At 39.3% G+C, this 14779-nt stretch overlaps 1 protein-coding gene across 2 annotated transcripts in view; it reads right to left on the reverse strand.

Moving 5' to 3' along the window:
• Positions 1-14779, reverse strand: part of sipa1l1 (signal-induced proliferation-associated 1 like 1) — a 91164-nt gene that overhangs the window by 23409 nt on the left and 52976 nt on the right. For both annotated transcript variants that reach the window (XM_084432078.1, XM_084432077.1), the window contains exons 2-7: positions 5125-6855; positions 4446-4576; positions 3517-3705; positions 2602-2776; positions 1636-1739; positions 917-1074 (exon numbers count right to left, since the gene is read on the reverse strand). In XM_084432078.1, coding sequence (XP_084288204.1) covers positions 917-1074; positions 1636-1739; positions 2602-2776; positions 3517-3705; positions 4446-4576; positions 5125-6637 — 2270 coding nt within the window. In that variant the 5' untranslated portion in view covers positions 6638-6855. The remainder of the gene's footprint in view (positions 1-916; positions 1075-1635; positions 1740-2601; positions 2777-3516; positions 3706-4445; positions 4577-5124; positions 6856-14779) is intronic.

Genomic DNA, 14779 nt, shown 5'->3' on the forward strand with positions numbered 1-14779 from the left:
TAATTAGTAACTGCTCTGGTGGATTCAGGTAATGATGTATTCAGGCCCCGTCCACACTACTGCGTTTTCGTTTAAAAACGGAGACCTTTTGCTACGTTTGCACCTCCCGTCCACACTAAAACGGCAAAAACGGAGAAGTTTAGAAACGCTGCCGACCCGTTTTTCGTTTTGAATCTCCGGAGGGCGTTTTAGTGTGGACGGGTCAAAACGGAGGACTTTAGAAACGATGACGCAGAAGCTCACGCTCGGCTCTATGATTGGGTGTCATCAGTCATGGGGTATACACAGGTAATATTCAGTACCAGACAGTAAACTCCACCCGCTGGAACAGTTTCTTACAGTAAGAAACTGCTGCGGTAAACGCGTGCATGCTAGAAATAGAACCGACGGCTATTTTTCATGCGACACGCAAGCGTGTTGGAAGCGTTTCCAGGCAAAATAGAATAGGAAAAGATGTTTATATGTCATTTTGGCACAAATACATATTAATAAATGATATTTTGATGTTTGAAAGCATTTTTTTACAGTCTATGTTTGAAAGTCTCTAGGTTTACACCGGCACGCGCATGCCCAGTGTTGGTGAATGGTCACGTGATCCGCGTTTTCAGTCGTTTTAATGTGGACGGAGATCAATTCTAATACGCAGCTAAAACGCTGGTGTGGACGGAGATCGTATTCGTTTTAATTCTCCGTTTCTAAACGAAAACGCAGTAGTGTGGACGGGGCCTCAGTCTTTTTGACTGATTCATTACTATTCATGACTGATTGATATCATACAGTGTTGAGTACTGTTGCTGCCACAGACTGAAAATCAGCTGATGCAAAATGCATCTGTCCAAATATCCTTTGTTACAAATTACAAATGCCCCATTTTGGCCCCCAATTTTTTTGCAGCTAAAAAAACTATTTGACTCACCTGTAGCAGGCATTTTCAGAGCACGGGTTGAGCACTCGAACAACCACGAAGACATGCTGAAAGTGTGAGCGGATGTTCTTGGGACTAAATGGCTTTGCTCCGGGCTCTTGAAACACGATTGTGACAATGTCGTTTCCAATGTGTCTTTTCCTTAGCAGCTACGAAGTGAAAACAACATAGGTCAGTATACACTATCGTTTAGAAGTTTGGGGAAGGTAAGATTTTTCAATGTTTTTGAAAGAAGACTTTTATGCTCACCAAAGCTGCATTTAATCAAAAATACAGTAAAAACAGTAATATTGTGAAAAATAATTACAATTAAAAATACCTGACATCTACTTGAATATATTTTAAAATGAAATGTATTCCTGTGATGGCAAAGCTGAATTTTCAGCAGCCATTACTCCAGTCTTCAAATTTGAATGATATGAAGGATCATTTATGACAAAACATTTATCATTATCAATGTCGTGCAGCTAAATATTTTTGTAGAAACCATGAAACGTGATGAACAAAGTTTAAAAGACATTTATTTGATATATAATATTTTTGCAACATTATAATTGTCACTTTTGATCACTTGTATGCATCCTTGCAGGATAAGAAAAGTATAAATTACTTTTTAAATTACCCCAAACTTTTAAACAGTGGTATACAGTATGTGATAGTTTAAAAATAAAAGGAAAAAGTTCAATTATTGCAACAGTATTACAGCTTACCTGCTGTTTGTTATTGGGCGTGTAGGGCAGCATTGTAGACACGTGGAACATGATCTCATAGTCTTTAAAATTTGTGTACAAAGAATGTGTTCCAGTGGAGTCCGCTGAAAAAAAGAAGCAGCTCATGTTAGCCTTTCATATACAGCTTTTATGTGACCACCTGCCTTTCCTTTGTTAAATAAAGAGGGATTTCCGCTTTGACTGAAGGGAACATACAGTCTAGAGCCTTTGATCATCCAATCTCATTTATTTAATGCTCCTTGACTTGTTGGGGCAAAATATGGCTGCCGCACTTTTATAGGACCCCTTTTTTTTCCCTGTTGTTCACAAACAGGATACTCCAGTTGTTGCTCTGCACCACGGCCACAGAGACACGAGGGTACAAACTCATCTTCTCCTTAGTCCCTCCTTCCTGATCTCTGTGCTCCACCTGACTGTGAAACCATGTCCTAATCCGTCAAGCTGAGATCAAAGCTTTCTGACACCTCTACCGCCCCTTCTCGACCACACTACAGGGCGGAGGGAGGGAATGTCAGGGGTAAGATGTCAAGTCTGATAAATGGAATTAAAAGCATGCTTGTGATCAGAGGCGATATTCCTCATGGTAACAGGGGAGAGGTGGAGCATGCATGCCAGGCACGGCACGCACGAATGGGTCTCAAATATGGGCTATGGGGTTCAAACAGGAGATGATGGTTAGTGTTTAGATCCATTCCCAATTAAACATGACCTCCGATTGTCAATAAACCGCTGACAGTGAAGGAACATATCAGAACAAGCTGCAGGCTCATTTGAGTGTGATCCAGTTAGAATTAATTAACTAACCCTATAAACTACTAGACTGACATGACAGGAGACCAGAGATTCAGTAAGCGTTTTGGCCCTTTAGCTACTTGCAATTTTAATCACACAATACTGCTTTCAGGCTTCAGTGGCGATTAAAGAAACCATCAAGATAAGACTCACTTTTAGTGTCCAGTTGGGCACGGTACTTGGAAAAACCCTTAAGGCGCACCCTTTCTCCCAGCAACTGCAGGAACTCTTCTAGGGCGGGACCTGCTGCCTCATTATTGTACATCTCCTCCTCGCTGCTCTGGCCGGCTTGACAGTACATGATTCCCACTTTCAACTGAAAACTGAGCTGCACAAGAGATAGCAAAGAAAGACCATCAACCCATGAAAAACAGGAGTAACGAGAGTAAATATTTTCTGTTATCTGGGCTGCCAATTTAATGTGCAAATTAAATACAATTAATTATTAATTTTTTTTTTTTTTTTTAAGTAAAAAAAAAAAAAACATTTATAACACTAACAATGTTTTTATTGCATATACAAACTTTTGATTTTATTTCAATATAATATAGTTTATTCATAAAGGAACCTTTTAATTTTGAATTTGGTTTTATGCCAGAAGAGGATGCAAATAAATCATAAATAAATAAAAATATTATAAATACAAAATGTATACATGTATATTAAATACGCATAATATGATTATATTTTGAATTATTTTATTATGAATAACAACATAAATATGGCAGCAAGAAATCAATATATATAGTAAAAATTACAGATTAATGGTGATTTATTAATCAGCATATCATATAATTACTTTTTTTTTTATATTTCTTGATAATTACCCTCTATTTTTTGACACATTGTATACTTAAGTATTTAAAGCCATAAAGAATATTTTGCATTATATATAAACCTCCTTTGTATGTGTATATATATATTTTTCTTATTAAATTTTTTAGGTGCAGTGGAAACAGTGAAAACAAGGATCCGATTCTTCACTTGTAGGCATTACCAAAATTATAATAAAATTAAAGAAATGACTGAGTTGATTGACAACTGTAAGGGAATGTAGGATCATAATACCCCCTGCTCATCCAGTTTCATCAGCTGCTCTGTGACCTTCGGTGTGTTGAGAGCAAGTCGGAGGCAATGAGCATTGAGCTCAGGTACGAGGTAATCCAGCACCTCCTTTAGAGGCAAGCCTCGAGCCAAGCCATGCTTGGAGGTGGAGGGCACAGCATCTTCCAAAATTGAGCCTCGTAAGGTTGTTAACTATAGGTAGGAAAGGTTAAAAATATGACAGAAATGTATTTGAATTATTGATTCAGACATGTTTGGGAATACATATACAGTATCAGTATACATTTGTAAATTACAGGTGAGACTCAATAGGTGGGTGTTAAATATTGGTATAAGAGATGTTCAGAGAAAATTAGTACTTGGTACTGCAGATCTCAACATACTATTGTCTTTTAGTACCTGCTCATTATGATTCAGAGGTCTCAAACACCTGAAAAGGGGCCGTTATGAGTGGAACAAAAGTTTTATACTAAGCTAACCCACGTCTGCCCACCTGCCATTCTCAAAATAGCAGTGGAAAGATTGCCATGTTGGGCTATGCGTCACCTTAGTCACAAAGCTATTAAGGCCCATCAGAATGCATGTGAATCATAAGCGGTTGCTATAAATGATACCAAAGACAGAGGTCACATGTAAAGAGCCTTTTTTTTGTTATAATTAGAGAGACGGTCTAACCTTCATCCAAGCTGCTGTCAAAAGCAGTGTGATTGAGAAGCAGTATGGTGACAAGCCAGTCAGGGCACAGAGTGATCTATGCCGTGCACTAGCAGAGAGAACTCGCCTCTAAGCATGTTATATAAGATAGCAGTGGGCGTCAGACCTGGATCTCACTCACTGCTAACTGCTTTGAATTAACTCTCTCTGTGCAAGGTTTGATTCAGACGCTACAACTATATATGTCATTGTATTTGGTGGTGTGAATGAGCGCTCACCTCGCTGGTTCTGAAGATGATTCTGTAGTTGTATTGCTGACCATGCTCTTTGTGATCCTCCAGTTTTTCCCGACGAATGCTGACAGCTACAGGTCCCAGTGTCTCATCAACACCCAAGTAGTTCCAGTGCTCTGAGGATAAAAAAAAAAAAAAAAAATTCAATTAATGATTAATGCATTTAAAAAACAGCCGCAATATAAATCAAGTGCAATAACAAATTATCAGTAAACACAAAATTTGCATTAGGGTCCGATAATAAATAGCAACAGTTGAATGAATGATTTAATTAGGGCATCAATAGATTCAATAATGCAATGCGATCATTTCTTTTTATTTCATATTTCATATTGAATCAATGCGATAATTCATTTCGAATTATCGCATTGATTCAATATGAAATAAAAAGAAATCAGGAAGTGTTAGGTTTCACAAATCATTTGGATGCTTCATCTAACAGAATATGTGGACACCCGTCTGAGGTAGATTCCTTTTGCTTTTGTATTAACTTTTAAGCTTGTTTACTTTTATTTTTATTTATTGTGCTATGCACTGCTCATTTTGTGTACAGCGCTTTTTTAAAGGTGCTCTATAAAATTATGTTTATTATTATTATTATTACTGCTACTACATCAAACTGCCTGAACATAAATCTTACCAGTACATCAAGGGTAGCACTCACCTCTCAAGTAAAAGTACTTCCTGTAATAATATGCACCCAAGTCCACATGTTCAACTATGTTGCTCTTTCCACGATCATGGTGGAGACTTTTGCCATCCTTGGGGGATTCAAGAACAGCCACCCCTGCATTGCTGAAATGTGTGTTGGGAGCTCTTTCAGGGGATCCTTCTTCATCTCTTGAAGAGCTGGAGGCACCACTGCCGATACTACCTTGCTTCGAAGGGCTGATGTTCCTCTCTCCTTCACCTCCAATTTCGTTCCGGAAACACGGGCAGCTGAGAACCAAATCATTGCTCTTGTCATCACCAGAGTCCAGAGAAGGCCCATCCTTGATGTTGAGCTCTTCCTGGCTGCCGCAAGGGGAGCTGTAAGCCCCGCTTTGGGTGGATGAGAGGGATGAAGTGTTGGAGGCAGAGGCCGCGGCTGCAGCAGAGGCACCAGTGGTGGTGTTCTTCCGCTTTACAGCACTTTGCCGACTCTGCACGGCCTCGTTCAGGTCAAACTGAATACTCTGGACATCAAAGTGTGCAAAACCTTTCTGGCAGACCCATGGTTTGGGAGGGGGACCCATATCGTCAGACTTTCCGTCCTCAGCGTCAGATCCAGCACGTGATGAATCTCCTTCGGCTTTGACGCTACGCAGCTTGCGGAATATGGACTCGCCACCCGTCTCCGACTTTGAACGCCTCTTCATGTGTTTTTCTCTTTCTTTCAGACGACTGGCGGGACTGCCGCGAAGAGGACCAAGAGGTCCGTCAGGCAAGTCAAGGGCAGTTTGTTTATGGGCTACTGTAAGTAACTCGCTTAACTTTTCAGGGGCAGGGCTGCGCTGGTCCGGAGCGTCTGTCTGGTAGCCTTTGAGCATATCGAAGAAGCTTTCGCCAGACACGCCGTGCTTGTCGATAGATGAGGTACTGCCGTACTCTCGATGCATGGGTGTCCATCCTGAAAAAGACCAGCCCTCACCTCCATCGCCGTCCAGTTCACTAATGGTGATGTCGCTGTTGCTGCGCTGCCGTATACGTCGCATGCCCTTGCGGGGTGACCCGAGATAGCCATCGGGTGAGAGGAAGCGATTGTCTTTGCCTTTACTATGCATCTTGTTCTTCAGCGTGTTGTGAATGTTACGCAGCATAGAGGAGTCCTGAGGGCTGATCAGGTGGCCGAGCTTGCTTGACAGGTTACTCTGGGCGCTTCCTGTGGTGGTGGAAGGGGAATCCGTCTCCACCGTGATGTGCCAAACCCCACCACCATTTCCTCCACCACTTCCTCCACTGCCTCCACTGCCTCCACTGCCTCCACTGCCGCCATCTTTTCTGGGGGGCCAGTCGGCAACCCGTGCTCGAACGCCCATTTTGGGAACTCCGGGCGTGCCAGTCAAGTGCGTGCTCTCACTGCGAGGGGGAGGAGCACCTCCATTGGGCAAGCGCAGACGCCGAGTATAAAACTCATCTGTGGCGGGAACAGAGCCGCCCACAGAGCGTTCGGTCTGTGAACGCTTTAGACTGGTCATGGTACGGCTAAGTGGCGGAGCTCAGCACTGGAGCATGCCCGCAGAGTAGCTGAATTAACGAAGCTTAGGGAACATGGGCAGCCACTCAGCTGGAGAGGCCAGAGAATGGAGGACAGATAATAGCGGGATGAAAGTGAACTTTAAAGTGACCCTGAATTAGGCATGTGTGGTGACCATTATGTGATCAGACCTTCCTCCTCTCATCCCTTTATGTAGAACTGAAACAGAGAAAAATGAAAAACAGTATAAGAATCCAACAATCTTAACTGCTATCTTGATAATAAAAATAAATAAATAAATAAAAATGACTGAGGTAAATAGAGGGGCCACGGAGGGCACAAAGGGGAAACCCTTTAAGATGCCAACAACCACAAACAGCACACCCAGCCATCATGGTAATGAAACACAATGGCAATACTTGAAAAAAATACCAAGTGCCTTACTCTTGAGTGATTTTTAAAAAAGAAAAAAAAAAGGATGTTATTTTACATGCATTTGCAAATTGTTCTGAAATCTTCACAAGGAAAAACATATGCATGTTCATTCTGAACAAATTCAGATATATCTTCCCATCTCTGTTTTTATTTTTATTTTACTTTTTTGATCAAAATAAACAAGGCACCAATTAATGAACAGATCTCAGTCAGAGTTCAGTGTTGCAGGTCTTTAACTACAACACTGTTCATAAACTTGGCTGTGCCAAAGGGCAGATTACACCACATGAACAAATCAATACCACTACCGTTGTGGAGAGGCAAAACACTGCACGGCTACAATCACAAACCAAATTGACTGACTAGGTATCAGCAGGATGATTTTGAGTATGATGCAACGAAGCAGTAAGCAGAGATGATCAGAAGCAATTCAACAACTTAAAGTCGAACATATTATCTGCTACTTGCCCGAAAGAACAATCTTGGTAACACTAGAAAAAAAGTATCCATTTTTTAATAATTTCAAGTCGCCATGAAAATGACAATTCACACTATATAAGGCTTGCATCATTTTCGAGGGATTCTATCTAAGGAAACACTTGACACACTTACAAAGTGAGCTTTAACCTTTAAGATTACCAATTATTAAACCCAAAATCAGACCTGGGCTGATAGTTACACTGGTTAAATATAAATACAGCAGGTGGCACTGCGTATAAGGCCTCATCGCCTAAATTATAATGCACTACAGATGAACATTGTTCCCATATGACAGGAGAAGCTCTGAAATGTCAGTTTCCTTGGTTTCCTGGCAACCGTCTGCCGACTTTTGTGGTGCAGAGCAGCGGTGCTGCTGGGTTATCCTTAATGAGAGAGCTGAAGCCCAATGACTACATTTACCTACATAATCTGCCGCAAGCACCACAGGAGAACAACCCTGGGAAAACAACCCACAATGTAGAAACATTGCGTAAAATATTCATAGAATAAATGTACAGAGTTAAAAATACCAACTGAAAAAAAACAAAGAAAAAAAAAAAAACACTTGGAATGTGAAAGAAAAATATTATGCTCATTACAATAAGGGCAAAACAAATGACCAAACGTTCTGTGTTTAATGACAGCATGTAGCGTAAGGACAGCAGTAAGTATTATTACTACAGTGATATTTTATAATAAAAATAAATAAGAATAAATCTCTTCCCAAATAAGGTGTCAGACTGGAACAATAGACAAATCCTACTGAATCACTTGACATTTTGAGTTTATGAATCACATTTGTAGTGTAGTGCTAGACTATGTGTATGTGCTGATGAAAATATGAGCTAATCTTCCTGCCGGTGAGACCTCTGGATGGCTGGAAGGGGCGTTTGGAGAGCCGGGCGTGGCGGCACACTAACCCCAACACACACTTGCACAGACTGCAGATGAGGTCATGGGTATTTCCAATATTTGAGAAAGTGCTCTTCCTCTCCCGTCTGCTCGCACTCAGAAATGGTGCTGTAATAAATTTCGGAGGTTGCAGCACAGGTGCTTCTGTAAGGCTGAGAGGAACTCTGAGGCTTAGTCATACACAGCTGCCAAATTATAGCCCAAAGTATGACAGATGGGGGCAGCACGGGCTGACAGATCCCATGTAGCCAGTTAATGAGACAGATACCTGTGACGAGAGAGCCTGTGAGCAGGGCAGGTTTGACTAACACGGCAATGAGAACTTTAACTCTGAGAACAAATCTCAGACAAAATGTGACCTTTTATAGCATAAGTCTTTCTATTCAGAAGGAGATAGTAATAGAAAAAAACATAGCTTTTACACACCATATCAAATCATATTTAATATAATAATTTTCCTCACCATTTAAAAGTTTGGTGTTGTTAAGATATTTTTTGAATCAAGCATTAAATAAATATCTGACTGACCCCAAACTTTTGAATGGTATTGTACATGATTAACATAAAATCTGCTACCTATAGTAACTATTTAATGATCTATGTTTACGGTTCAAGTCGTTCTCAACTTGTATCCTGACGCACCCTTAAGAGAATCCTCTCAATCCAAGCTTAAACTAACACCCCAGCTTTAATTACACTAATTGCTTTTCACTTGACAAATTGAATCAGGTGCGTTAGCTTAAGCTGGGAACCGGAAGAAAACATTCTGTCGGGGTGAAAACAAATGTTCAAATTAGAACAACTGCAACAATCGTGTGTAAAAGTGGGCTGAATAAGCTATGAATAATAAATAAAGTAGCTGAAAGGTTCTGCTTTAAAATACACACAGAGCTACAAACCTTCATACAAAAAGACAGCTTAAAAAAGAAAAAGGCTGATATTAAAAAGAACGGTGTGGGAACAAAATTCACCCTCTCTGTGATCCCTAGAATTAATCTGTTTTTGCAGCTGTGCCTTTAAGAAAGGCTCGCTTCACATGTGAAACGAGCAATTGCGCTTTTCTCCACTAAGACACAGGCCGCAAGTTTACTGTCAGTTCAAATATAATTTTAAATCCCTATACTTCAATAGCATCCTCTTTGGAAAGCCTGCATCACCATGACAGATTCATACAGTATAACAATCTCCTGGAATGTGGTGCATAAACAGTTAGCCAGACTCAAATGAACAGACACCACAAAGCTTTCTCCTCATTACCTCACTGTGACTGGGTGGGTCGAGTTTCTGATAAAACCAATTGGCATCGTTAACGTGTAACGTTATCAACCATCACGTTGATGCATTCGTTTGTGTGACGTCACAAAGTTGAGGAATGAGACATTTTGGGCTGGGAAGGAAGTTTCTAGTTCTGAAATGTTTTCACAGTACTTTACTTTACACAGTTTTTTTGACTCCTTTAACAAAAAAAAAAAAAATACTCAAGATTTATTGATAAAGCGAAGGAGAAAGTCCCAAAAATGTGATGGCTGTCATTTAAAAAAAAAAAGGCAGGCTTTCCAACCACAAGGAAGGAATAAAGAACGTCTGGAGGCTTATAGGAAACGCCGTACTGGGCTGAACTCACTGAAATCTTTCTGTAAAACCAAGGAAGAAAAACAATAGTGTTGAACACACAAGAACAATTCATTTAATTGCAGCCTTTCAGACGAAAGGACAACCGCTTTTAGGCAAACAACATCCTCCACACAATCTCAACAAAACTGCAGAGAAGTGGGGATTTTTGAGAAGACTTTTTTGGACCTCTGAAAGAGCACATTCCTTTTCTCATTCATTCAAGACCCAGTGCAAAACCAGTACAACTATAGGGCCCAATGATTTCTGTGATGCAGAACACATAGGGAATAGTGGAGTCCAGTCATAAAAAAGGAATTTATTGTTTAACAAGAAATGGCAAAAATGTACACCTAATCAAATCGCAATTATGGAGTAGTGTCTGTGAATATCAAACTACAAAAAGACTGCTATTTAAATAAGAAATCTGCTTGTTCTGCTTGTGTGTGAATGAGTGGCGCAGTTTTGTCTTCTACACACACACACACACACTCAAGCATGTGATGCTGTTTTCAGCGTGTGCTGTCTCACTATACCAAGACAATCCACATAAACTTCATCAAGCATGTCACCATTTCTTTTCATAAAAACTATTGTTAAAGAAACACAGAAACTGAAATCTCTTGATCACAACCAACCAAAATAAAACTTTGGTTTCATTTGAAGAAATTATAACTAAAATACTTGACTATTAATGTTTTAATTCAAACAGAAATCATCTTGCATCACTTTTTTTGCCAAAAAATGTAAAGAATTGCTTAATTACATTTTTTACGTTTTACACATTCATTTGATTACAATTGAGACAACATATACTTTTTTCAAAACTGAAACATTTCATAATACATTTATTATTGATACATGTTTGATAAACTGTTAAAGTTCTATGAATTCAATTTATTTACTTTACATCCTTTTTGGATTATTACAATTTAACCGTTCAAACATAATTCAGAAAAAAGTTAAACAGAAAACACAGAATTTAGAAAAAATAAATAAAAAAAATACAGTTTTCATATGGCTCTAAAACTGTAATCCTATTCTCTGCCGTACTGTGGAATAGAGCAACCGTAAAAAAAAGGACACTTTTTCTCTCACCCCGTCACACGCACATTGCCTTGGCTTGCTGATAACATGGCCCATTTTTGAGTCACACCTTCAGGTCGAGGTACGACATCACCTGTTGTGTGAGGTGTGAGGATTAGGTCGAGACTGAGACATGAGACATGAGAGCGCTTGGCTCAGACCACCCCTTCGCACACAGCTGTGGCCTTACAGGAGGATGATTAAAGCTTCAGCATGTGACTCACCTCATTCCAGAGAGGAGAGTGTGCAAAGGGGACCATTGGGAGGCGGACAACATGTCTTCATCTCTACTTTGATAAATAACTTCATCGATATCAATAGCAACCTGAGTTTCTTACTTACTGCCGTGTCCTGTTATTTGAACCTTGTAGAGCTTTAAACTAGAGAGAATGTGAATGATGTGGTTGTTGCAGTAACAGACAAAAGAAAGCTCTAGCAAGTGTACTTCATGTCAAAGTAAGGCTGGGCACAGCATAACAGTATATGAAATGTGGTACAGACTAGAGACTACCTGCTATAACTTTTATACCATGGTCTGATCTGAAAGCTCAATAAATAAGCTTTCCATTGATGTATGATTTGTTAGGATATATCTGGTCGAGATACAACTATTTGATCATCTGGAATCTGAGGGTGCAAAAAAAAAATCTAAACATTGAGAAAATCGCCTTTAAAGTTGTTCATTTATGTTGGCGATTGTGCTGCATTCACTCACAAAAATAAATGTTTTATATATTTACTGTAGGTAATTTACAAAATATCTTCATGGATCTTTACTTAATATCCTAATGATTTTTGGCATAAAAGAAAAATCAATCATTTTGACCCATACAATGTATTGTTGGCTATTGCCACAAATATACCCGTGCGACAGGTTTTGTAATACAGGGTCACATATGATGATATTAGATTGTGAACAAATTAGCTCCACGATCTGCATTTACAGAGAGATTGTTGTATTGTGCTACAAGTGCACATTCTATCAGTTGCAGTTAATGTTTCTGATTATTATTTTTATTATCATCATCATCATCATCCTCATCTCTATCGGGGTTATGCAACTCATTATCACGAAAGGTTATTATTTGCATGCGTTTTAAAGCCTTGCCAGTTGAAACTTTTGATGTGTGTTTTTCTAAGCCCACACACAGAAAGTTAGCTGTCAGACAGCATGGATAGTTCTCTTTCATGTCTTATTGCGCTTAAACTGTCAAGAAATTAAATAAACACAGTTGGTTATGTCTCAAGAATATAAACAACCTGGGAAAGAAATAGCATGTGTATCAGTGCATTAGGTTTTAAAGTGACAGCAGCCTAAGATGAACGAAGGTCTTTCGGGTTTGAGTAATTAATGGCAGAATTTTCATTTTGTGGGTGAACTAACCCTTTAAACAAAATACAGGATACAACCCAAAGTAGCACCACAGAGACGGTCCCTGTAACTGATGCACTGCAAAATCGCTTTCAATGGCAAGTGACCAATACAAATAATCATAATTGCCGTCAGTTTAACACATTAACATTTCCCAAGTACAGGGCCACATCCAAAAACAACATGAGAGCATTTTTGACTATTCCAAGACAGACAAAAGCCTCTTCCTTTACACTCACTCATACATTTTTTTTGGCTAAATGCTACCCTCTCAATGGCAACCTATGGTGCACCTTAAATTATGAGTTAAGGAGGATCACACTTCTGGTTTGATGTACAGCTGGAAACACATAACCAGATTTAAAATAGCAAAACAAAGTGGCAAAACTGATTTCTTTGCCACGAAGAAGGTACTCTTTCCTTTCTGAGTGACTACATTTAAAGGCTTCGATTGCGTGTGGGCAAAGAAAGTCATGAGCAACAACATAATTCCGCATTAACACAATATTTAATGGCAGACATATGAACTGAAAGACACAGGTTTGTGCTGCCTGGTGGTTGATGATAAAACCCCTCATTTTTCACCCATCAACTATGGAAGACAGTGTTTATCCATTAAAGAGGAACCACTCGGCAGACTGAGGTTGATGTGGTCTCCCACGCACCCACCACATTTTTTCTTGCCTTCCTTTTCCTCTTTTTCCTCGCATCCTCCCTTCCTCAGAATCTGACTGTACATGTGTCTTTGTCAATACATTTTTGTTTCTCAATACAGGAAAGATATGAATGAGAGCATGATTCTCATTCTGATATATACTAGCCTGACTGGGTCAGCAGAAAAATCCTTATTGCTGAGCCTGTGGTGTTAAAAAAAAGCAGCTTGAAATTTTAAAGCAGCTCAGTATGATATAATTTGCTGTTTATGCTCAATGAAAACTGGAAAACTAGCAAATAATTAAACAAACAAACCAATAAACAAAAGATGATGTTTCTTAAGCACAGTTTTCTGGTTCTGGTAATGTGTTGGTGAGGTATGGTAACCATGAAAAATCTATATTTCAACAAATGTTATTTCAAAACTTTAAATTCATCCGAGGCGAGCAGCATCTAGCTACAAGCATACCACGGTGAGTTTGGACTAATCTTTGAGGCGGCGAAGCCATTTCATTTCACCTGTGATGCAAGCATCTGAGATTTAAAAAGCCAGCAGATTTTCTCTCCTCTGTCTGCGTGATTGAGCCATCAGCACATGAATCATCAACCAGGAGAGACAGGAAAAATGCAAAGCAGAGCTCGCTGCTAATCTTTCTGAACAGCTGTGATCATACGTACACAAACACTCGTTGCTTCTTCATTGGTGATTGCTTCTTCAGCCATACACATGACAAGCTCACACTCCGCTGAGGCTCTTGGGTAAAAATCAATAACACCCATTGATGGAGCTTACCTCTGCGGTATGTGTGAGAAAGCCTGTGTTATGCGTAAGCTCCGGAACACTGATAAAACCAAAGAGAAAAATCAATGGGAAAACGGCCTGAAATTATTCGTGACATATTTAAATATCACAATATCAAGGTTTTTCCTGCATTGAAAATATTTTGGGCCATCTTTGATTTATTTCATCGTTTAATGTGCCGCAGAATTAGTGATCGACCAAACTGTTAAACAAAGAAAGTAAACGGTATGTGAAAAAGTAAAGCGTTTGCTTTAATATTATTAGTAACAGAGAGAGGCAAACAATTAGGCTATAATACTTTCTCATTTACCGTCAATATTCAGCAAATACTTATTTTAACAAATCTCTGGACATCTAATAAACATTTAATTTCACAAACCTTGCAGATTTAATCGAATCAAGCTGTGAGATCTTGTTAAGTGTGCACTTGTAACTAGCATGAACGTGTTACTGTGCGTGACGGTTGGTCATGCGAAGTGAATGCGGACAGAAGATCAGCTTCACTGGAGACACGATCGACAAACTTTAAATGCTTGATTTTAAAATATGCTGTGCTATATCCAGTTGCCCACATATTCATATCGTTTTCACTGTGTGCTGTATGTAATATTAGCGTTACCTTGTTTTTATTTGAAATAATATGATTACCAGTGCGCACGAAATTAACCAGATTGCTGAGTGCCCTGTTACAGTGTTTACTTCCTTTTTATTCAAATATATATTTGTAAAAAATTTATTTACTTGTGAAAAATACTGCAGATTCAAGAAATTGGCATCTAAAGTAGGCTAAA

This window comes from Rutilus rutilus (genome assembly GCF_951802725.1).
Source record: "Rutilus rutilus genome assembly, chromosome: 15".
NCBI lineage: Eukaryota > Metazoa > Chordata > Actinopteri > Cypriniformes > Leuciscidae > Rutilus > Rutilus rutilus.